General features: G+C 36.9%; 1 protein-coding gene across 1 annotated transcript; it reads left to right on the forward strand.

The window, feature by feature from the left end:
• The first annotated feature begins 6,391 nt into the window (after window positions 1-6,391).
• LOC116264136 (myosin-1-like) lies at window positions 6,392-24,744 on the forward strand. The gene is made up of 24 exons (XM_031644159.2): window positions 6,392-7,737; window positions 9,816-9,917; window positions 10,025-10,168; window positions 10,246-10,396; window positions 10,529-10,556; window positions 11,361-11,526; window positions 11,652-11,715; window positions 11,871-11,884; window positions 11,972-12,056; window positions 14,217-14,320; window positions 14,425-14,563; window positions 16,164-16,282; window positions 16,407-16,559; window positions 16,643-16,732; window positions 17,666-17,743; window positions 18,167-18,325; window positions 18,416-18,619; window positions 19,937-20,142; window positions 20,243-20,378; window positions 21,745-21,874; window positions 22,578-22,724; window positions 22,820-22,935; window positions 23,153-23,365; window positions 23,869-24,744. Exons 1-24 carry the CDS (start codon window positions 7,147-7,149, stop codon window positions 24,349-24,351), a joined length of 3,822 nt encoding a protein of 1,273 aa, XP_031500019.1. The 5' UTR covers window positions 6,392-7,146; the 3' UTR covers window positions 24,352-24,744.
• Window positions 24,745-25,292: the final 548 nt, after the last annotated feature.

Consider the following 25,292-nt stretch of genomic DNA (forward strand, 5'->3'; position numbering starts at 1 on the left):
CATCAGAACCAATTATCAACCACATGTTCACAAGCACATGCATTAGTTCATTGCTATAAAAATACAGATATCATATATCTATTTAAGCATATCAATAATTTCACAAAAGCACAAGCACCACGAACATAGAATAATATGTCCAAGTCAAGCTAGATCCAAGTCCAAATGCAAGTACCTTTACTATTTTAATCTTGCATAAAGGCGTATGCTCCATCGAAGCCAATAGAATAATATGATATGACCATCATATATGAATCAGCTAGGAAAGTCACTATGATATGATACCTAGGTGCATGCATGTATATAATTTTATACAATTCGGATCCACATGTAAATATATTTCTAATTATTAGCGTGCATAGAAATACATGTTTTTGAGGCAATAGTTCCCATATATTCAAATAAAATGTATCACTCAAAGCCATAACTGCTTGTTCAATTTTAGCATGTTTTTAATACTCCAATTTCTTTCTCTAATTTCAAAACCATTAGTCTAATGAACTCACATAGTTTAGCTAGGCCCACGTCCAGATCCATTAAAAAAACAACATAATTAAACACCTATTTTAAACCATTCAAACATATAATCAGTTTACAATACGTTGAAATCCATTAATAAGATCTAAAATGTATTCGAAACAAGTTGGATCCATATCCAAAACATCTCAACAAGTGAAATATATTTAACAAATCAAACGTAAATCCAAGTTCATTGACAATATTGAAATATTAAATCCAAAATACCCTTTAAGCAACAACCAATATGTTTTTAAAGCATGATGGATCTTAATCTAAATAGGTCTATGACAACTGAAATATGCATTTTCAGATAAGTTGGCCTTATATTCAAATTCTTTTACAATGACTATACATATTTTAGAACAGCTGGGTTGGACTTATATTCAAATCCAAGTTCGTTTGGCAGAACCAAAATTATGTCAAATTTGGATATTGATGCAAATCAGTTTAGAACAGCTAAAACGTGAAATTTAAAAACAACTATTCAAAATTATTCACAACAACTAAATGTATTTTTAAAGCAATTGGACCAATATCCAGAATAACTAAAATGTCCATATTTTTCAAAATAAGTTGGATATCGTCCAAGTTAATTTTCAATAACTAAAATATATTTTTACCCATATTTAAAACTATTTCAACAACTAAGTTACATCCTCAAAATAAGTTGGTCCGAGTCCAAAATTACTTACAACTAAAATGTTTATATTTTCAATGTAAGCTGGATTCATGTCCAAAATCATCCACAATAGCTAAATATAAAGCAAATTAGATGCAGACATATATTGAGTTTAGTTTAGCACAAAACATATCACTACTAAATTTTGTCTTTTGCAAATATGAAAGGCATTCAAAAGGACTAGTTTGCTTAAGTTTAAATGAAAATAAATTAATCGGAAGCTCTCTTTTGAAATTCTGGATAAATGTGCATTGTAGATAAATTCTCCTAATAAGGAGCCCCTTCTATGGTTTAACTATTTTTACAAAATGGACCTACTGCAGTCTAAGGCGGCACAACTAGCCGAGCCAACTCGGGCCCGGCTCGAACTCACTCAAAAAAACTCGGCTCGTGCTCGACTCATTTATAAATGAGCCGAGTTTGAGTTTACAAAGATACGCGAAATAATAAACGAGTCGAGCTCAAGTTTAAGGAATTCAACTCGTTTATACTTGACTTGACTCACAAATAGGTATTTTATATAATATTGCCAAAAGCTGGTTTCACAAGTTACATGAGTTAAACGCTTAAGTGAGTTAAACAACTTAATTACATGAGTTAAACGCTTAAACAAGTTAAATGGGGTAAACGAGTCGAGTTCGAGCTTGATTTTGTGTAGTGAAGTTTAGCTCGAGCTTGTTATAAGGAGCTCGACTCAGGTTCGAGCCGAGTTCTAGATCGAGTTTTTCGAGCCGAGTTGAGTTGAGCTCAAGCTCAGACTCGACTCAACTCGACTCATGTGCAGCCCTACCACCATCACTAATAGAAAAGGCATAAAACTATGGAAGACCAAAGGTAATTCTTTTTTTTTTTAATGGTTCGAAAAGAAAATGACCCTAAAAAAGATCATCAAAAAAATTGTACACAAATATTAAAAAATGAATCTCTTTCAAGAAAAATAAACTAGGGGAGGGGATGCCTCCTTCAATCTGAAACCAGTGAAGAAACTCCCAAAATTAAGTACCATTAATTTTCAAAATTATTGGCAGTTTTTCTTCCCGCTCGTACAAAAAATTCCTCAACCGAAGTTACGGAGAAAACTGCACGCTACTCATAATAAAATTAATTAACAACGAGAAACATGGAATATTGACCCAGAAAAATAACAAAACTTACCTTCAACTCGTCTCTTAACTTTCATTTTGCATTATTTTAACGTAACTTCTCTAGACGTAAGGATTGCCCTTCTCAAACAATCTCCGGTTAGATTTTAAGTAAATGTTTGATTACCAATGTTGATGATTTTTTCCTTCGCTTCCACTTAAGAGTGGTCACGATAAGGGTGGGCGTCGGGCCCGGCCACCGCCGGGCCGGCCCCGGTCGGCCCGTTTAAGTTTAAAAAATATATATATTTTAATTTTTTTGTTTTAATAATATATATTTATTATTATTAAATATATATTATATTTAAAACATATTTTATGATTATAAAATTTGTTTTTTATTTTTAAACAGGTCGGGCCGGGCTGGATCGGGCCGGCCTTTACCGGGCTGGGCCGAGCCCACCCTTAGTCACCGAGCTGGGGCCATGGAGCTTTCAGATCTCCAGCTTGGGTTGGGCTGGGCTCCTGTCCAGGCATGATGATTTTTTTATTGGTTATTAATATATTTATTGCGTATTTTATATAATAGATATATTTTAAATGTTTTTTATTAAAATAAAACTGAGCTGGGCCGAACATTGGCCATGCTTAGGCCTGGGCTACCAAAATGGCTGCGAGGCCGGCCCAACCCCATCACTCCTCATAGATATTCAGACGTCCAACAAAGTGGGACCTTTTCCACAAGTCCAGAGCTATACTTTTTTCATGAGATGGGCCGAATTACAGTTTCTAAACTTTGACACGAACTGAAATATAATTTTTTAAAATTTTTATATAAAATAAGTAAATTTTTCTAAAATTTACATGTAAATTTAAAAAAAAAGACCCCTGCAAGCTCCGGACGACGTGAAGGGCTTTTATGAAGAACTTGGGGTTTTAATTTATTTCATGTTGAGCAGCGGCTGCTTGAAATGGGTCCCTCCAACTCACATACATGATACATGGAGTGTGTGTCAAAGTCAGGTTTTGAACTCCCACAATCAATGCCACCTTTCACTCCATCAAACTCTGTTATAATGATCAGCACATCCACCAATCTTGGGCCTTGCTCTTGCTCCTACCCCTACTTATTGCATGTGGTCCACTTACTTATTAAAAGGCAAAGACAATCTATTGTTGAAAGGAAGAAGAAATTTGTTATTGAAAAATATTTTAAAAAATTGCACAATAATTTGCAAAAGACCCGCTTGAATGTTTGAAGCAATTGCAAATGACTACCTATCTTTCATAAATTTTTATAAATAGGCACCCAATTTCAACATTGTGCTGACATCAGCATGTCAAAATTCAGATTGAGATTGAGTTGGATCTAGGCTCTGCTAAGAATGACAATGGATCGGATTCGAGAATCATATATATTCTTAACCATATCGTTTTTTTCAAATATTCACATGTTCAGATTCAAATTTTGATTCAAATACAAACAAATAAAAGCTATATCTGAATCTGAATTCGAAATCCAATTTCACAATCTGAAATCAATCTGAATCCGGGTTTTTTCTAAATCTGAGGCCAAATTTTGAACCGAATTTGATCGATCTTCAAAATATAACGGCATTCAATATAGGTTATTCGTTTAAAAATAAGTCCAACTTGAATCCAAATTATATATGCCGCAAAGTAACTGGAAAAAAGAGGCTGTTTGTGAAATACGTTATTGACCCGGGGGATGTAGGTAACGCTTTCAAAGCTAGGTGGCTATCTGTAATTTGGGTCAAAAGTTGACCGGCTCTTTGTAAAATATTATAATCTAAAAGAAGCTTTTATTGACAATTTTTTTTCGACTTTGCACGTAACATTAATGGCAACAACGAAACACCTGCTGATGTTCACATGTGACTTTTATCTATTAGAAAGCATAACGTATATATAGGCAAATGTCAAGATGGTCCAAATTCTAACTTTAAATCAGGTTATAAGTGGGACTTGGATAATCAGCCATAGGGTCCAGATGTACAAACAAATATGATAATATATATATATATAAATCGAAGTTTGTTGGTGAATGGCTTGCATTTGGGGAGGACAAAACGGGTCGGGTTTTGGTAAACGGGCTCATTTCCCATCAAAGACTGCATTAGTGCTGCACATCGAGATCTGAACCAGGCCCATATATTAAAACTAGACATTGTGAAATCCTGCGCAATTGATCTTTTAGGTCCCGTTTGATGTTAAGGTGAAATTTGGAACGTTAAAGTTACTATGAAAAAAAATTCATGGTAAAAAGTGGGACCCTCTCGCAGGATAAAACTATTATGTTCCATCTAATTTGACGGGATAACTTTTCTTATGTTTGATTTGAAAAGAAAAAGTCACTTGAAGTTTTCCTGGATGCATAGTAAAATGTATGTGCATCAAACGGGCGCAATCAATGGGCATGGCCGAGTAGAGTACCAATGTTCTATTATGAGATATCCAGATCCAAATGGTAGAGCTCTGATCCGCAATTAATGTCAATACTAAGCTGGGGGTCGTTCCCTGGTCCAGATGAACGGTTGAGATGAAGAGGCATGGCCAGATGGATCGGATCGGGGGAGGAGGAGCGTCCACTGCCCTCGCCCCGTTGCCATCGCAGAAAGGCAATTCGTTAGATACCGTTTGGTTTGGCGGTCAAAAGTCGCGATCGGGCTGAACTGCACCTCGCTTTAAACCTACCTGAAATACCATAAATACCCCTATTTTTAGTTTCATCTACGAAACCGCCCTTCCCTTGCATTCATAGTGTCAATCCTTGAAAAATTTATCATGCCCTCAAGCAAACATGTTGTTTGCCATTGGGGGCACTGAAATGCATAAACCACCTGATGCTAGTGAAAAACTTTCCGCTGTGGTTTGTGCATTTTATTTTATCGTGATTTCATCGTTGCAGGTGGAATGTCATAAAGTCGTATCACAAGTATTTGGTGAAAAAAAATTTAATAATTTCAAAAAATTAATAATTTCAAAATGTTTAACCAAGAAATAATAAACTTATTAGTTGTTAGAAGGTGCAAGATATGGTACAAGCTTCCATGACCTGCAATGGCATATTCCTTGTTTGAATGAAGATTCAAAGCTCATTGCATATTTGCTAGCCAACAAAAGCTGCAGTAAGGCTTTCTATGTAAACAATGACTGGAGTGTTCCTTGATATGCACCAGACAGCATATTTCCAAAAGAGCTTGGAAGCTTCAAATGGTAAAAATAAAGGCAATGCATATGAAATCAAGCCTCACTAAATGCCATGACATTTTTGGAACATTGCTAATTTTGATGAATCATTGTTAACTGGATATTTACCCAATCAAACCGACCTTAAAGATCCAAAAAATTTATTATATGTTTGATCATTTTACCTAACTTACAATTGTTTCTAGTTTCTTCCAACACAAAGAAGTACCAATTATATGCAAGACCTGCCCTTGATTGAGTTTCTTCTTTAATTGCCTTTGGGTGACATTTTAAAACCAAGTTTTGCAGTGTTTGGGTGCCATTAGAACTGAGTTCAAAGAAAAGGCGGTTTTGACAAAACCTGGTTTTTATAACAATGAGTTACAAACCTGATCCCCCCCTTTAAGTTATTAAAAAGTTTTAGTCTTTTAGATATGTCACAAAGACAAAAAAATAAAGTTTTTAAAACTAATTAAAAAACTTGATTTTCATAAAACCTAGCTTTCATAAACCAAAGGTAGAGGAGGGTGTCATTCAAACACCTCTTAAAACCTATGCTCCTTGTATATTGGCATAAAATTTCCTACATTTTATAAGCTTTAGAAAAGAAGTACACTCCCTGTTCCCTTCTTGTTCTAGACAAGGCTTCTGTTCCAACTCCATCAAACTAATTATGGTTAAATCTTGACCGTGGTTTGATAACTACAAGAACTTACAAAGTTGCACCTCCCATAATTATGGAAAAACGAGGGCTTGTTGCGGAAAAAGAGAAAATGGAGGAGCCTGTAACGTCAGGGGCATTTATGGAATAAAATTTTAGAAGCCCAAACTTTTTGAGTTTTTTGGGGGCCACTGTTGCTTTTTCTTTCAATTGGTCTGAAAATGCTTCTGTCTAAAGCCGAGTTTGCTTAAATTTCTTCTCCTCAGAAAATATTTATCCTCTTTTTCAATTCCTTTTTTTGAACTCCAAAACGTAGAAATTGTGGGGGCGGAGAGGAACTTCAAATTTCTGGATAAGCGTTTTTGTCTTCGTCTCTGATACAGGTTCTGTTGGACGGAAGGGGACTTCTGTTATTTTCCCTTCCGGATTTTGAATTCTTTTTGGGGTCCCCAAGACGTTTCGCATGAAAACGGCGGGTTCTCATTTCCTCCCGCCTTTATCGTCGTTAAATCCTTCTAAGAGATTTCCTATCTTCTCCTCCTTTTTCCCTGCTTCCCTTGATTTCGTTGATGGTGGCGGTTTTGTTCGCTTGGGGTCTTGGTCTCCGACGCCATTGAGCAGGTGAGGTCTCTTGGTTCGGCAAGGTTCTGGAATTTGTTCTTCGTTTTGGTGGCGATCATTCTGCTGCAGATTTGGTATACGTTCGAGAACTACGGCTGGTTTTCCTTTGGCGGTGTTCCGATTCTCCAGTATTTCGAGCGTGTTTTTGCAGCTTAGATGGTTTATGGTTGGAAATTCGGATTCTGTGATGGAAGAAATTTTTGTGGGTGTTCGAGTTTTGGTTAATTTAAGGGACGAATTAGGGTTTTTTTTGCTGGTGCATTTGATGTTTTCGTAACCTTTGACGCTTCGACGCGATGAGGCTAACTGTATGAGGTGCGGATTTGTAGAATTTCTAAGAGGAACATTTGTGGTTTATCTCTGACGGCCAGAAAATGTTGTCCACGGTGTCTCCCTCGGCTCACCGGAGCTCGCTAGAGGAAATGCTGGATTCCCTCAGGCGACGGGACGAACTACCGAATGATATCCCACCGGCATTGCCCGTCCGGCCGTCTTCTAAGGGAAGGCTGCCCTCTCTGGTTCGGGCCAGAAGGTCATTACCTATAAATTGTAAGATTTGTAGCCCGAAAGAACCGTCCGGCGGGAGTGATTCAAGATCGAAGAGTTCGTCTGGTGCAAAAAGGGAACCATCCGGTGCCAACAATGAACCGAAGACGAAGAAGAACTCAAGTGGTGCAAAAACGCACCCTGGACTGAAGAAACCAGATCGGTTTGCCGAGTTGCACGTCCGTATTGTCGACAAAGATAAAAGACTGGTTGGTCTTGGCAGTAGGAAAGGGTCAAACGTCAACTTGGTTGAACTACCAGGGGTTGAATCTCCTTATGTTAAGCCTATTGAGAGGCAGAGTGGTGGAGAGAGATTGGACATGAGCTGTCAGGATTCAAATTCGAAAGGAGAATTGGCTTCACCATCGCCTGCGAATGAATCTGACTGTAATGAGGATGCTGGTTATGTTCTGAAGAAGGTAATATCTTGCTTTTTCATCTGTCTTCTATACTCTATACATTTGTCTACATTCACTTAGTGCGTCCCTGCTTGTTGTATAAACGTAGTGCCTATAAACAATTTACCTTGAGGGAGATGGAACATCTACATAATTCACTGCGTAATTCATCTTACAATTGCTCCAATTAACATGCACTAAGACCATTAATGCCAAATTGGATGGTTAGACATTTGCATGATAAAATGAGGCAAAAAAATCTCTTGTGTTGTAGTGATTTATTGTCGTTTGAATGGCGGCAGATGCAATACTTTTGTAGTGCTTAGAGGCAAGTGCAACTTTTTAGGGCTTAATAACAAAAATAGAATGCATTTCTCATGCTTAGGTGTATAATGACAACATTTTTTGGCGACATAATTGGCTTTATGGCTTGAAGGCTTTAATGCCTTGTGATCCTAGATGTTGGAGGGCTCCTTTTAGTAAGTAAAGTCCGTGGATCTATTGCTTAAGAAGCTTAGTCTCGTGGGATAAACATCTAAAAAATGAGCTTCTCAATAGGTCAGGCTAATGACATAGCCTTAATATCTTTCAAGTCTTATTTTTCCCTGTAAACTACGTTCTCAATGTTTAGTGGATAACTGTTGGGATCATTGAAACTTCCATTTAACAAGTGCATAAATTAGAGGAAGACAAGGGACAGAGGGAGGTTTCCTTTGGTGTCCCTTCCAGTCAAGAATTGGGGCCTCACAATCTCTAGCCAATATAATAATGTTTTTCCCTATCATGGGGAATCCAAAAGGCCACCTCCTTCAGCAAGGGGCCACTGAGAGTCCACTGTGCATTCGCTTGTCCGGCAAAGGTCTCTTTCTTCCTCGTGGCCTCAAAGTTAGCTTAAAATTCTAATGATTATCAATTTTGCACTAGGTGAAATCCCTTAATTCATTACATTAATGTATGACCATGGTTACCCGGAAATTCACCTCTCTTTTTGAAAATTCACTTCCATGCTCTCGTCTTCATACTGCTTCTCCTAAACTCCATCATGTACATTAATTTACTATGTTTCTATACATTCTTTTCCTTTTTTTCATTTCATGGATTGCATCTTACATATTTTCCATTTACTGGTTACTAAATGTGTGATCATTCAGCTTTGTGAAGCTACAATTGATGGCAAAGAACAAATTATAAGGTAAGACTATAAAAAATAACTAAAGGTGGTGTTTGGTCACCTCATATTTAGATCCATGGATGTGATGTGCAAATGATCCACCAAGGTCTGATCTATGTCCAGAGGGGGAGATTCTGATCTTAGACCCATGGATCTAAAATTCTCATGAAAATCATAGACCAGAGTAGATGAAAGGTAATCAAACACCCACAAATGGAAAATGTAAAACAATGGCAAAGAGTACAACTTTTTCACTCCAACTCTTGCACATTGAACATATGTTTTTGCATACTTGAATTTATACAGTCTGGGTCACTATTGATAGGTTGGTTGAGAATCCAATATACAGGCCTTCTCTCTTTATGCTAAGAAATGATGAAAGCATTGGATACAGAACTTTCTTTGGACCAGAGGGACCTATGGCAAACACTCATCTCAAAAGTTTGAGTGCCATCTGCAAAACTACACAGCAAGGACTGGGTATTAGGTGACTTGTATGTCTACCTTGTTTGGATGGCTCAGGAAGAAACTTGTGATCATTTTGTTGGGTTACATCCGTCTTCTGCGGCTACTCATTATTGTTGATCAATTGGTATAAATTTTATTGAAGTATGCTTGGATTGTCAGCAGGACTAATGTGTGATCTTATGCATGTGCATCTGATCCATGCATTGGTGCAAATTATCCTTCCAGGATTATTTGAAAATCTTGCTATGCTCTGAAGGTTTTTGTCAAATTTTTCTTGAATAGAAACCACAGAATCTGAGTTCTTATATACATATATGAATTTGTTTCTCATTTTTTCAAAAGAATGGGTTCTCAGTTGGGGAGATTCCAAACGTGAATTGTTCCCATGCAAGCGTTTCCTGATTGCCATGGTTATTCTTATTGATACCTGCATACTGATATTTTCTTTTATTGCTCACAGAACTTGCGGGTTTGGTGCCATCTCGCAGATGGTCAGTGGGAGCTAGGAAAAATACTGTCTACAACAGATGAAGATGTTGTAGTGTTGCTTTTAGATGGCAGAGTAAGACTCCCATCATGTGGTTCTTCCCTAAGGAACAAGCTGGATTAGATAGCTTGAGATAATAACTTTTGCCTTTTGCTTTTTGTTGTTCGTCATTTCAATTTTAGAAAGCAATTGTGAAAAAGGAAAACCTGTTGCCTGCAAATCCAGATATCTTGGAGGGCATAGACGATCTTATTCAGCTGAGTTATCTGAATGAGCCTTCAGTTCTTCACAATCTTCACTACAGATATTTACGGGACTTGATATATGTAAGTACTAAGTAGCAAAAGAATTTTTTCCAGGCATTTGAACTTGTAGTTGATTCTATTGCCTGCTTGCCATGCAGACAAAGGCTGGACCTGTCTTGGTTGCAGTCAATCCCTTCAAAAAGGTACCTCTATATGGAAGTGAAACTATTTCAGCTTATCATAAAAGGGTCACAGACAGCCCTCATGTCTATGCGATATCAGAGACTGCTTTTGATGAGATGATGCGAGGTACCGAATTCATATTGAAATAAGTTGACTGATTTGCATCTAGTAGTGGTTAATTTGTCCTATTCCTGTTTCCATTAGGAATGAGTTGGTACGTTTTTTGTTTCTCTTATTTTGTATTTTGTTGTTCTACAGATGAAGTGAATCAGTCAATCATTATAAGGTAAGCCAAATACTAATAATTTTCTTTTAAAGCTCTGGTTCATGCATAATCCATTTCTTGCTTCTGCTAGGCATATACTTTCTTGGATAAAACCTTGATTGGTTGCAGAAAACCTAACAAAAAATGAGTTCTTGGTACACAAGGCACAAGCAAATATACAAGCTTATTTGATTATCAATAAATTATCTTTTTGCCATAGGTTGGAGCATTTTAGCTATTAAAAGCTTATAGTTTCAAGGATGTAAAACAAAGGTCAGCGGATTTACTTACTATGACTTCTGGTAGACAGAAAGGTGTTAGGAGTTGCAGCTTTCTTATTTCTGATAAGATAGTTGCGGTCAATGTTGGCTTCTTTCTTTCTCCAAAGTGAACTGGAGATTAGCAGTAAAAAGCTATCAATTGCACATGCATACATCTGGGTTGTGGGTGTGCATATGCATCTGGGATATAGTCCCTGAGGATTGAGAAGTTATTTAATTTTTTAATCAGTAAAATTTTCTGCCAAGTCATGTCTTGCCTGAATGTCTACTTACTTGCATGTGTTTGCACATGCATGAACATGCATATGGGCTATCACACCAAGGCACCAGTAAGCTCTTGCGATTACAATGTTTTGCTATTTCAAAGTTAGGTAGTTAGCATCATTTTGTGTTATATACATGATATACAAATGATGTATGGCATGTTTATAGACATAAACGCATGCACGTTTTTGCTCAAGTGTTTACGCATTTGTACATGTCAATCATGTGTAGAATATCATTACTGTCTTTTGCTCTTTAAGCTCACCAGAATATCTTACAGTGGTGAAAGCGGCGCTGGGAAAACAGAAACTGCAAAAATTGCAATGCAAGCCTTGGCTGCATTTGGAGGTGGTAGTGGGATAGAATATGAGGTGTTGGAGACGAATCCCATATTAGAAGCCTTTGGTAATGCCAAAACTTCAAGAAATGATAACTCAAGCAGATTTGTGAGTAAATTTGCTCTGGCTTTTGTGCCTTGCAAAGATTCTGTAAATTTCGTTTCTTATTTAGGAATAAGTGAAACAAAGCCAGTGTCCTATTGTTTATATGCTTTCTGTTGCAACAATTACAGGGAAAATTGATTGAAATTCATTTTAGTGGAACGGGAAAAATTTGTGGTGCCAAAATTCAGACTTGTAAGCATGCCTTTTAGTCATTTATTTGTAAGATGTAAACCTCACTTTCATGTAGAAGGATCAATTTCTTCAATTTCTTAAAGGTACATAAATTATATCTAATGTTATGCTTTCTCTTTTTGGTACCCTCAAACTAAACTTGCACATGCTTGAAGTTCTGCTTGAAAAGGTAATGTTTCAATGCATATAGTTTTGACAGTTTCCTTATTTGAAAATTCCTTTGGTAGCTTTTCTCAATATATTTTCTCTTGTGCAGTCTAGAGTAGTCCAGCGAGCAAAAGGAGAGAGGTCATATCACATCTTTTATCAACTTTGTGCTGGAGCTCCTCTTTCACTCAAAGGTTGTCTTTTCTGGAAATTGTGTGTGTATGAAAGTTTAATTTGACTGCTAATGAGCTTGTTCTTTGTCATTAATTTGAATTTTGAAGCATGCTACGGTCTTCAACATGACACAAACACACATATAAAGGAGATGCCAATTTGAGGCTCTAACCAATTATACTGAAAAAAAAATCAGCAATTGAATATATCTATATATCATATGTTGTTGGATGTTTATTTTTTTGGCTTGTCCTAATTTCCAGATAAGTAACAAAGTTTGAAAACCAAATTAGCTGCAGGCACAGAATGTGAGGGTACATCCAGTTATGGAACAATAAACTGTTATGCTCATTGCGTCGCTATATCTTCCTTGTTATTAGGAAAAGAATCTTGTTCATCAAGTAACATGACATATATTAAGAACATATCATGCTTCAGAAACGACTTGTGCTTAAGACGTCAAACGCCTCATTCTTGTGGTTTGACAAATTAGAATGTGTCTGGACTCTGAATTAGGGCCAATAAACACGTGATATACCTAGGATTCTTCCAGGCTGATGTCAGGATACAGGTAAGGTTATATATATGAATCTGAGCAAGCAATATATTCAAACTCAAATTTAGTTCTGGATGGGGCTGGCCTGCTGGACTTAACCCATCTATAATTTAGTAATTCAACCATACGATCTTCCAGTTTGACCTAACAAGTTGTAGCTCAAGCCACATGACATAGCAATTTTATATGCATGAGGGTTTCTTTCATAGGTTTTCCTTTCATTTTTTTCTTCCTGCTAGCTGCTGCTTACGGAGAAGGCTCCACTTCAACATTATTCTTTGAAAATGTTCTTTCACCACTCTCCGGTTCTCCCCATCCCCTCCTCTGTGACTTTGACTATACAAGAAACAGGAGTTCATGCTGTATGTTCTTTGATTGTTTTACTTTTGGCAGCTTTTGTAGTCATCCTATACACTTTCTAACTTACCATTAGCTTATTGTGTTATTTTTCTTAAAACTTGTGATATCTATTAATTGCTATTTCCTAATGAGTCTATTGAATGCCTCAAGGTGAGGTGAGTCAGAATGAAGAGAAAATTCTGGCAAGAAATGCCTAGTTATACTTCCCTACTTTACATCCTGCATAGTGTACCCTTGTGATGGTGATGTAGGAGCTAGGCTTTCCTATTTTCTCCAATCATTATTCGACCTTTGTTTTGTTACCAGTATTTCTGAGAGACTACTCTTCATGTCGTCATCACAAATATCACCTTCTCTTTTGACAAAAAGCACTTAAAAATGAAAAAAAGCAACAAGAAGAAAAGGGAAAAATGGCAATATTTTGAAAAACTAAAAATATTGCATTTTATTGGTTTATTCACATTTTTGGTCAGAAAATGTGCTTTAATAGAGGTTTATTTTAATATTTTAGTAACTATTCTGAATTTTGTGAATGTACTTTTTTGTAAGACAATTAGCACAATCAATATTTTATTAATTTTTGTTATTTTTTTATACTTTGTTTTTTGAATTCTGAAGTTTTTCCTGAGAAAAACAAACTTTCGAATCAATACCTGAGAAAAATCTCAGCTATTAGTGAAAACGGTTTATGTTCAGGTAAAATCGAGCCGATTTTCACCGTCCTTTGGGTCTTAAATGCAAGTAGTTGGCATGGCTACTAAATGAATGTGACTCGTTGCCTCAAATTTATATCAGATACTCTTGGCTTAGAGGCATTTCAAATTTATTTCCACACATGCATGGATGCAGTGCAATAAGCAAGAGAGCATGGGTGGTGGCCAAGTTCTTTCTTCTCCTTAAACAATAGGGATGTCAATGGCTGCCCTTCTCTCTCTCCCTCTCCCTCTCTCTCTCCATATACATACTTGTAGACATATACATACACACATACACCCTCAGCCAAGTTCATTTCAAAACCTATAATTGAACCCACATCTACGTGACTGTCATGAAACCTGAACAAAATGGTCACCCCTTGCTAGTTCAGCTTTACCTGCACATCTTGTCTTCAGTGTGTGGGTAAGGGTAGCCAATCATCACTAACTTTGTGGGTGTAAATTTGCATTGTGTTATGTTATCCTTTTATATGTCTTAATTAGATCGTGGCATATATTTGAGCTTTAGTGCTTTTGATATTGATTGGAGGAATATCTTTCATCTTCAGAGAGGCTGAATCTGAAAGCAGTGGGTGAATATAATTATTTGAACCAGAGTGACTGCTTGAAAATTGATGATGTTGATGATGCTCAACGGTTTTGTATGCTGCTGGTAAGTTTGTGATTCATCTAAAACTTGTTTATACTTTATAGTGTCATTAATTGATGTCTCCCTTTCTTGCATCTATTTGCTTACTCAATTTTTTGTTTGACCAGAAAGCATTAAACACAGTCCAAATATCCAAAGATGACCAAGAGAATGCATTTTCTATGCTAGCTGCTGTACTCTGGCTTGGAAACATATCGTTTGTGGTGATAGATAATGAAAATCATGTGGAGGTTGTTGAAGATGAAGGCAAGTTTTATATAACATATTATTTTTCTAATAATTTTGGAAAAGAAAGCTTCTATCTTGTTTGCACATGATTTGTTCAACTTTCAACTAATTTCAACATTTGTTGCTTTCTTAACATTTCATGTGACTTGTTTCTTCACGTATTGGAAAATATTTAATCTTACTTTTAGTTTTTCATCTCATACACAATCACATTGAGCACACATAAGTAAATTGACCTGAGGTTCCTTGTAGTTGCTTGCCTAAAATACAGTGGATCTTTTCTATATAAGACAAGACCCAAACCATACAAAGACAGCAAACACAGTGGAAAAATTACACTAGTTAGACTATTAAGCCACAAACTTAGCAGCTTCTATAGGGTGTCCAGCTGCTTCATTGACTAGAGCAAACCATACAAAGACAGCAAACGCAATGGAAAAATTACACTAGTTAGATTATTAATCTCTCCACCGGTTTCAGTATAGCTGATCTTTGATTTACTGAATAAGTGTAATAGAGTAGTGAAACCATCAAATCTTATTTCTGATGTCTCTGATTATTTTTAGAGCTTTCTTCACTTAAATTATATGGATTCTTATTTTCTGGTATTTGAATGTTCAACTCAACCTTTTTTATAAAAATATTGAACAAGTTCCATTCCATTGTTTGATCACTTTGATGTGTTTAAAATACTGAAATGTAGGTCTTCAGGACCCCTACCTACTAGTTGTAATGCTAGAAATAGCAACACTAGTGTTAGGGAATCGTCGGGTAAGTACCAACTAACGGCAAATTTCCACACCATCACACTTTATGCTTTAGCATGACATCCGGTGGATCGATACCGATGAATTATAAAAAAGAAATTTGAATAAGTAACTACGGAGGGTTCCGCTCAAAGAACAACAGTGCAGCATTTGGGATGCATATTTCTGTGTTTGTCTACAGATGAATGTGTGGGTTTCATTTATGCATGCATGAGAGGGTTTGTCGATGCAATTGTCTGGAAGTGTTTGGTAGCAGCTTTTTACTTTGTTATGTTTTAAAAGCTGAAAACAGTGTGAGGAAAAAGATTCCTTCAGAAAAAGAATTCAAACATCTCCAGTCTGAAAGAACTAGTCACAGGAGCTCAAGTGAGTAATGTAAATGAGGTGCACAAAGTAATTCAAATTTCACTAAATGTTTGAGGAAAAGCATACAAAGTAGAAGGGGGATACCCACTTTTATATTCATAACGGGCCTCAAGAATGCCCAAATGGACTAGCTGCTGGCTCTTCAGTGGACCATTTGGTCAATGTAGTTTTGACTGAAAGATGTCCTTCTTAGTTGGGACTCTAACTAATCAGCAGTCTACTTGCTGCTGACATGCTGTTCTCTAGGCCAAAATCAGCCTGGTGCTAAACTCATCAACTAGCTGTTAACTTGCCTGAGTAATTGAACTGGTTGATGCCTACTCAGAGATGTAGAGAAAAATGTAAAGAATGTGGAATTCATGCCATTTAACTGCCTCTTGTAGTTGTGATACTTGTAATTTAACTAAATTGGACACCTATAAAAATATTTGTTAGGTCACAACTAAGCTATCTTATGTTAGATTTCTCCTTTTTTACTCTTTCAGGCATATCAACTGCAGCAAAATTGTTAGGTTGCAAGGTTCAGGATCTCATGTTGGCATTGTCCACTCGTAAAATACGGGCTGGCAGTGATAATATAGTACAAAAACTAACAATGGCACAGGTTAGGAAATATGAATTCATGCTTCTTTATTTTTCAATGTTCTCTCTGTGCTATTTTCCTGTTTTCCTGAAGTAAATGCAAACACTCCTCACGAACATTTTGTGCTTATACTTCTTTTGTGAAGGCCACTGACACTAGGGATGCATTGGCAAAATCCATATATGCTAGCTTATTTGATTGGCTCGTGGAACAAATCAATAAGTCACTTGAAGTGGGGAAACGGTACACAGGGAGATCAATAAGTATACTAGACATCTATGGGTTTGAGTCTTTTCATGTATGTCGCATTTTATTGCCGTTAATTAAGCGTCAAAAGTCTATTAATAGTTTTAAGTTTTAACAGCTTTACTTTATTTCCAGAAAAACAGCTTTGAACAGTTTTGTATAAATTATGCAAATGAGAGGCTGCAGCAGCACTTTAATCGTCATCTATTCAAGCTTGAGCAGGAGGTTAGTTTTCATAGTGAATGTTAACTTTTATGCTTACCTTGACAAAGTTCATCACTGAAAGCTTTTTATGCTTCAGATGTAGGAGGTTCCATTGACTTTTAACGTTGATATCTCATGAAAGTATTGATTTGATGTTAACTACTAGGTTGCCCCAAGGATTGGATATATTTACATCACAGAATGAGGAAATAATTTAAATTGTAATCTACATCTAAAAAGTATTTTTGCAGAATGAAAAACATGCAATTGCTGTGTCTCAGATGTGCTCTATACACTGCAATAGTCACTGTAATGTCACATAAATCAAAGTAAAATTAAGTAGTTTGGATCTATAGGTACCCAAGTGTCAAAGTACCCATTTTGTGTACGGGTATGGCGACACGGGTACGTGGACCTTACTGAAGTACCCATGTGATTTAGCACTGTAGGTACTGCATATTTAACTACTATTCCAGCACAGGATCAGAAAGTTTGAATATAAAAAAACTAAAGGCCTGGAGGTTCAATATTGATTAATAGCAGAAAATAGTGATTAAATTGCTTAATGAGTGATCAAGTGTAATATGCCACACATCCAGTTTAGCGGACCATGTTTGTGACATGTCATATAGGCTTAAGCATGGTTACCGTCATGCTGAAGATCTGTATTCATTTCAGGCTGCCAGCAATGATTTTTGGATGGCCAATGCAACTGCTGACCTTAGTAACTGCATATTTGAGTAAAGCTGGAACTCAATGCTAAAAGGCACTCATCCTGTCGAGTTGTTTATGCATTAGGTTGTTTTTTACTTGTCTGTTGACCCTTCATCTTCATGCAGGCACACAAATTTCTGTTTGCGCTTATGCTTTAGAACACCATCATTTCTGTTTACCATTTCTTGTATTCTTTCTAGCATCCAACTGGCAATTTAAACATCAGAAAATTTGTGATAGGAATATACTCAGGATGGGATCGATTGGACAAAAGTTGAGTTTGAAGACAATCAAGAATGTCTTAGTCTCTTTGAGAAGGTATTGTTTTTCTTTGTCTTGTTTTTTCCTACTTTGTCTTCGTTTCGCATTTTTAAGTCCACTGTTGGTCTTCTCTGTTATGCAAACAAAAATTGGTTGTGGCTCAGAATTTGTTCATCTTATTGTTCACTGTCATTGTTTTCCTTGTTCTGAGACTTCTACTATGATAATTTTGTATTTTCTGATGAGGCTTAAAAAATATCTGCATTCTGGCGCTTCTTTGTTAAACTATCTTAGATGAATTTTAAGCTTATTGCATGCCCCTGGGCATCTACATTTTCTTTTATTAGCTGGGAATATTTTATTTTATTAGTATCAGAGAGTGACCTGTTTGTTAACATTATTTATGGTATTGTGCTTACATGTCCCCAATTTGATGTTTCACTGTTTAGCCTGTACCAATCGATTTTATTTTTTTTGCAGAAACCACTGGGGTTATTATCTTTATTGGATGAGGAGTCAACCTTTCCTAATGGAACTGATTTGACTTTTGCTGATAAGCTTAAGCAACATTTACGTGACAACTCTTGCTTCAAAGAGGAAAGAGGCACAGCTTTCAGTATCCTTCATTATGCTGGAAAGGTATCCTCTGGAGTATCTTTTTTCCTCTTTCAGTTAACCTTATTTTAATTTTCTTGTCTGGAAATGTTTAACAATTGGATTTGCAACTAGGTTTTGTATGATACAACTGCTTTCCTGGAGAAGAACAGGGATTTGCTTCATGCTGATTCTATCCAACTTCTTTCATCTTGCGACTGCTACCTTCCACAGTTGTTTGCTTCTAACATCATTGCTAATTCTGAGAGGTCAGCAAGTCCTTTTTGGCGGCAAAATGGTGTTGATACCCAGAAGCAGAGTGTGGGGACAAAGTTTAAGGTGTTGTCCCTTGACATACCTGTCTTTCTCAGAGATAAATTCAAACAAGACATTGTGAAAATTTTTGATAAAAATCTGACATCCAGTAAATTTCACTGATCTATCTTGTGACAATTATTTTTGGATCGTAGAGAGTTCTTTCTGTATGAATATTCTCCATGATCTGAGTTTCAGCTTCTTTCATTTCAAATTGTTGGCACTGTTTCCCTTTATTAATTGTTTAGTTGTCACTTGCCCGTTGTTTGGGAAACTATTAAGGCTTTACAATTTATATGTACAAGCATAATAGAAGCTTGAATACACATGCATCATTATATCTAAAGCTACTTATGATTTTTATTTGTCGTTTGATTGATGGGCATGAAAGAACTGATCAATGTAAAGTCTCTACTGCTAAATCTTGTGTATAGTTGTTGAGATGGCCTTTGCCTTTTCCATGTTATATAGTTTCTAAGAATAACCCTTTTCTGACCAGTCCTATAAAAATGCAGAGTATGCTTCATGCATCATGAAAAAGTGATGTATGTAGCTATCTGTAGGTCTTGCGCAAGTTTCCCATGTCATAAGCTGTCAATATTCATTTGTTTTTTTGTCTAACATTGATGGGGATAGGTTGGTCAGGTTTGTAGTTGAGCCTTTGATATTTTACTGCTCCTGGTCAAAGAGTTCGATTTTCTTGGTATGCAGAAAGGTGTGACAGCTTGACTGCCACCAAAATTAAGCTTTTATAACACTAAAAGAATTGTTGGAGAAAAAAAATCACGAACTTTGTTAAATCAAGTTAAAGTAAAGGAAATTTCAATATACAAGTCTAATAAACATTTCACTCATTCAGATTAAGTTGTATAAGTGTGTAATCCACTTTTCTGGATGGTGGGTCATAATCCTCTTAGTCACAAAGTGTGTATATATATAAAAAAGCTAAATTCAGATGCACAGACGCACCGGATATTTGAACCCAGTGTTATCAAATCAACTTGAATGATGCCAATTTGCAAATTGATTCTATATGACATCTGTATATTATCATGTTTATTCTGAAAATCAATCTCTTATATGACTTATGTGGCCTTTCATTTTAGTTGATACTTGCTATTTTATTGATTGCATCAATGGCTTAGTGTGAATGGTCTTATAACAAGCTGGAGTTAATATATAACTTCCTTGAAGCTGTTACAGGGAGAAGGGTTTTATCCTTAACATGTCAAATATGATAAGTAGCTTGCATTTATTTTGTTGCTTAAAACTTGCCACTGTATATTGCTGAAGTGATTTTGGTGATCATGAAAAATTTAAGTTTCTTACAATAATTTTCAGGGCCAACTTTTTACATTAATGCAACGTCTGGAGAATACCACACCACACTTCATTCGCTGTTTAAAGCCAAACAATCTCCAGCGTCCAGGTTTATATGACAAGGATCTTGTCTTGCAACAGCTAAGATGTTGTGGAGTCCTGGAGATTGTCAGGATTTCAAGGTCTGGATATCCTACGAGAATGACACACCAGTATTTTGCGAGAAGGTAGAAGTTTGCCATTGTCGCAACCATGCTTCATTAGAACTTATGATGATCGATGATTCTGGCTATCTTTAGTTTTATGCTAATAGAAAACATCTTTTAGGTATGGCTTTCTTCTTTTGGACCGTGTTGAACCTCAGGACCCACTCAGTGTTTCAGTTGCAATTCTTCAGCAGTTCAACATTCTGCCTGATATGTATCAGGTTGGGTATACAAAGCTGTTTTTCCGGACAGGCCAGGTAGCTTTCTTTCATTATTATTTTTTGTCTTGTAAAATTTTGCATTGATGTTAGCAAGCAACCTGATCAAAATTGACCTTAATGAGTGATTCTTGTCTGTGTGCTGCATAAAAGAGTAGGGTGCAGCTTTTCATTCTTTTGCATGAATTGTTTTGACTTTTTTGTTCTTTCCTCTGCTCGTATAATTGAGTTCTGTGGAAAGCTGGGAGCGTTGCTGGTCTAGAGAAAAGTACACTAGTCATGGGTTCTTTCTTGTGGCAACCTAAGACATACAATGACTGGCAGTTGTCCTAAAAAAAATCCATAATGGTCTTTAATTGCACACACACACACACACACACACACACAGAGGGAGAGAGAGAGAGAGAGAGAGAGAGAGAGAGAGTTGCTTCAGTTATTTCTGCTGCTGGTAGACGTCGATTCACTTCCTCTCTCTTGCAGAGTCCGAAGGGCATGTTGAATGCTGACAGAAACAGTCTGAGAACCACCTATCTGGCCACATTCAAACATGGGGGAGGTGTCTCATTCAACCATCCATCATTTCCTTTATAAAAAATACAGTCAATCCTGACAATCCCTAAGTAATACGTTGCCAAGAGTGTGGTCTAAAAAGATTGTGTGGTGATTGTTTGTACTTTCCTATGGAAACCTAAGAGGCATGACTGGCAGTAGTAAAAGTGGCGTAAAAAGAATGTGTAGTATCACTTGTCTTTTCTTGTAGAAATATATGAGATACAATGACTGATAGTGGCCTAAATGAACTTGGATTAAGTGGACTTAGCTATTGGTATCTAAGAATTCTAACTTGGACCAAGTGGGCATGCCTATTGATACTTAAGGAACTCACATTGTAATATCTTACTACCACTTTCCAAGTTTCCAACCTTTGTACGTCAGTTGTTGTTGGAGCAATGTCCTTTAATTTTGATATCCCTGTCTACAAACTGTTGGGTCTATTTGAGATGAGTATAGAATGCCCAGTCTGATGTGTTGATGGCAGTGGGGTGCTTTCTAAACATTCATTCTACAGAAACACAGGTGCACACAAACACAAGGTTCTGACTTCGTGCCCTCTATGTTGATGTTAGTGGATTTTAGTTAGTTGCAACAAGTAAACGATTCTAAAAAATGATGGCAGCTGGCCTTTTAAAATTTTTTGTGTCAACAACACTAGCTCTCTCTCTCTCTCTCTCTCTGTGGCCACTAGATGTTGGCACTGCACAGGCTCCCAAGTATATGCCTAGATGCAGCCATTCAAATTGGTGAGAAATGCTTGAGCAGGCAATGTCTGGTTGCTCTATCCAAAATAAGCGCAAATTTTTGTTGTGGATTTTGTATGTGTTCTTATTCATTTGAGAATTTCCAGATTGGTGCTTTGGAGGATACAAGAAATCGTGCTTTGCTAGGCATTCTCAGTATTCAGAAGTGCTTTCGAGGTTTCCAGGCTCGTTGCCATATCCAGGAACTGAAGAGGGCAATAATTTCTCTGCAGTCATGTAAGTTCTTGATACTGGTAATCATTTAAGGGAATTTGAAATTGGAAGTTTATAACCTTTCATTACTGGAATTTGTAAATGCTTCCTTCTGGGTCAAGTCTTTGTCTAAAATCAGCTTTCCAGGGCATTTTCAAACACATTTCTCCTCAGATCCATGTCAATTGACTCTCCAACCTTTACTGCAGCTACTGGCTACCAAAAGATACATTATAATATATATATATATATATATATATATATATATATATATATATATAGATGTAACGGAACCTCTAGATGCACTGGCACCGAACATTCAATCAATGTAACGAATGGTCCACAAATGGATATGTGTGAAGTAACTTTCAGAAAGTTTTATGGTACTTAACTTTTTGAGATGATAACTTTTGAGTTACTAATCTCCATAATGGTTGATCTAACATGATTATATATGGTTGAGATGAGTGCATATGAGACCTCATATTTGACACAAGTTATATTCCAGAAATCCATATCTTGTTTCTGGAATATGGGAACCAGTAAATGTGGGTACTTGTATGCACATTAATGTTTGTTGTAATTTTGCCTGTTTGCAACCTGCAGCCTACATTCTATTTGTCGTTTTTGTTGAACAATACCCTTATGTCATCTAATATAACCCTGATATGATATTCTTCAAGTGCTTGATATTCTGATGGCCTTTTTCTTGATATGTTTTGTACAGATGTGCGGGGAGAATTAGGAAGAATAAAGTTTGGATTTCTAAGGCAGAGACAGAAAGCAGTTCTCACTATGCAGAAGCAGATAAGGCTAGTTATTTCTAGGAGGATATACAAGGACACTATTACAGCCACGGTCCTTGTACAGTCTGGTAAAATCATGATTTTCAGTGCTTGGAAGTCCCGGTTTTGGTAATCATGATTATCATAGTAAACCATGTCATTTATTTTCTCCCTATTTTTGCAGTTCTTCGTGGTTGGCTTGCAAGACGGCAGTTTGCAGCCATGCGTCATTTAAGAGAGCCACATTCACAGCCTGTAAAACCTGAGAAAAAATTAGGGAAAATGCTTCACATATCCAAGGTACATTTATAGTGATTTGGGTATCCCTCAAAGTGGAATTTCTTGCACTATAAAGGAAAAAATATAGTTTGTTCATGAAAAGAAAAGCAGTTTTCAATAGCCCTGAACTTGGATGCAGTCATACACGTCAAGTATGATAACAAGGAGTCTTCCTTGGTGGCATTTGGGTTATGCTTGATTAGAGATTTATTGAAAGTGCATGTTCTATCTTTTTCAGGACCTAGATGTGGAAAATGTGCAGCCGAAATCTTCAGTCCTGTCAGAACTCCAAAGGCGGGTTCTGAATGCTGAGACAGCTTTAAGAGAAAAGGAAAATGAGAATGCCATAATGAGGGAACGGGTTCAACAATATGAGCGACGGTGGATAGAATATGAAGCAAGAATGAGGTCCATGGAAGAGGCATGGCAGAAACAGATGTCATCATTGCAGGTGAGAATAGTGGTCTGTGCCTCCTTGCTTGGTTGGTCAAGTTTTTGCTTTCGAGACTTCCGATCAAACTCTTTGGTTTCCTTTTATTTTTTCTGTTCTCACTTCTCAGACGTCTTAAACGAGTTTATAACATGTTAATTTTGAGCCAGTTTCCTGAAGCTGAGATGCATTTTTAATTGCTTGTATGCATGAACATGTATGTTTTTTTTTCCTTTCTTTCTTAAAAATATGTTTTTTGGGCTCCTGGAATATATGAATTAAGAAATATGAGGACCTGACTACCACCTTTAACTGTCCAATTAATAGGTCACAGCATGTAAAAACTTGTGGGAAGGGTAGATGACAACTTGCAAATAGTATTACACGTGAGAACTTGTGTTATGAACCATATGATCAAGTTGATTAAATAACTCATAATTAGCTTGTCTACCTAGTATACATGTGCCTTGAGCCGAAAGCTTGTCTTTTCTTTTGTTTAAAATTTCTGTTATTTAACCATGCAGATGAGTCTTGCTGCAGCTAAGAAAAGCCTTGCAGCCGATGATATGAGCAGTCAAGCAGCAAGGTTGGACTCCCCACTAGCAACTAACTACTATGATTCTGAAGACGCAACTTCTGGTGGATCCAGGACTCCAGAGACTAATGCTTTACTAGAGAAGCTGCCCCTTCAACCATCAGATACAGGATTAAGAGACATTAATACTGGTCGAAATGCTGTCGGAGTCTTAGCAAGGGAATTTGAACACCGGAAAAAGACATTTGAAGATGATGTCAATTTCCTTGGTGACTTGAAGTCCAACCAGTCTGATTCTGGCATGAATCCAGATGATGAGTTGCGCAAACTTAAGATGCGGTTTGCTACGTGGAAGAAGGATTACAAAGCAAGGTTGCGTGAAACCAAGCTAATGTTGCAGAAAATGGGGAATGCAGATGGAGAAAAGCTGCGGAGGAAATGGTGGGGAAAGAAGAGTGCATGGGTTATGTAATTTATGGTAATATTCCTCTCCTAGCATCTGAGTATTTATCTGGTCATCTGGGGAGGTGAATACTGTCATCCTACATGTGCAAAGCAGTGGGAGTTCATCATGGCCAGCGTGATGCTACTGGAAAAGGATGATTCGCCTTTTTTTGCTTGTCCAAGCAATTGAATTATGCAGCTTCGGTGAATGTGAGAGCTGCAACTGTATAGTGGTAGGAGAATGTGTATACGCAGAGAGAGCGAGAAGAGAGAGAGAGAGAGAGAGAGAGAGAGAGAGAGGGAGGTCAAAATGTAACAGGTATTGAGAGAGGGAGAGAGAGGGAGAGAGAAGTCAAAATGTAACAGGTATTTTGTCACGTGGAATATTTATAAAGAATAAATCACAATACAATTTTAGCAAGAGCTGTGCATATTCTGTGGTTGAGTAAACTTGGTCTTTCCTGATCTTTGTCCTGTCAACTATGGGCAGTGCATCGAGGGGAGGAGATAAAACCGATGCATTTTAAATGCACAGATTCTTGTGACGCGTTTGCAATGTTTTGCAAATTGCAATTTATTAAACAAGCTCTGCAATCTTATACAAAGGTCCCTGTGTAGCTTACTTCCATTGTCACACATTAGGAGACTTGCTCCTTCCGAAAATCGTTCTGGGGATGAGTTCCGAGGATTGAGGGCGCGCCTGATAGGCTTAAAAGAATCATAAGTTTTCTTGTAGGTTTTTGTTGGGACTTGGGACCAAAAAAGTAAGAGAAAACCGTAGAGTTTGTTAGACCAGGTGAAAGTTTCTTGAACTTTTCTCTTGTTTCTGTTGTTAAGGGCGTATGATGGAGACGAACTTCTTCATGTAAGTAAATCCAGAACTTCACATCCATCAATATTCAAACCGTTAACTTTTCCGATTCAAAAATTATTTTGACTCAATTTGGTTAATTCTTCGAGTTGCATTAA

The sequence above is a fragment of the Nymphaea colorata genome, chromosome 11 (genome assembly GCF_008831285.2).
Source record: "Nymphaea colorata isolate Beijing-Zhang1983 chromosome 11, ASM883128v2, whole genome shotgun sequence".
NCBI classification, from domain to species: domain Eukaryota; kingdom Viridiplantae; phylum Streptophyta; class Magnoliopsida; order Nymphaeales; family Nymphaeaceae; genus Nymphaea; species Nymphaea colorata.

Excerpts from the sequence above, each read along its gene's own strand:
- LOC116264136 (XM_031644159.2), top strand. The coding sequence starts at position 7,147 with ATGTTGTCCACGGTGTCTCCCTCGGCTCACCGGAGCTCGCTAGAGGAA. Across the intron at positions 10,397-10,528 it reads TTTTGATGAGATGATGCGAG|ATGAAGTGAATCAGTCAATC; the intron begins GTACCGAATTCA and ends GTTGTTCTACAG. Across the intron at positions 16,283-16,406 it reads AAAAACTAACAATGGCACAG|GCCACTGACACTAGGGATGC; the intron begins GTTAGGAAATAT and ends TCTTTTGTGAAG.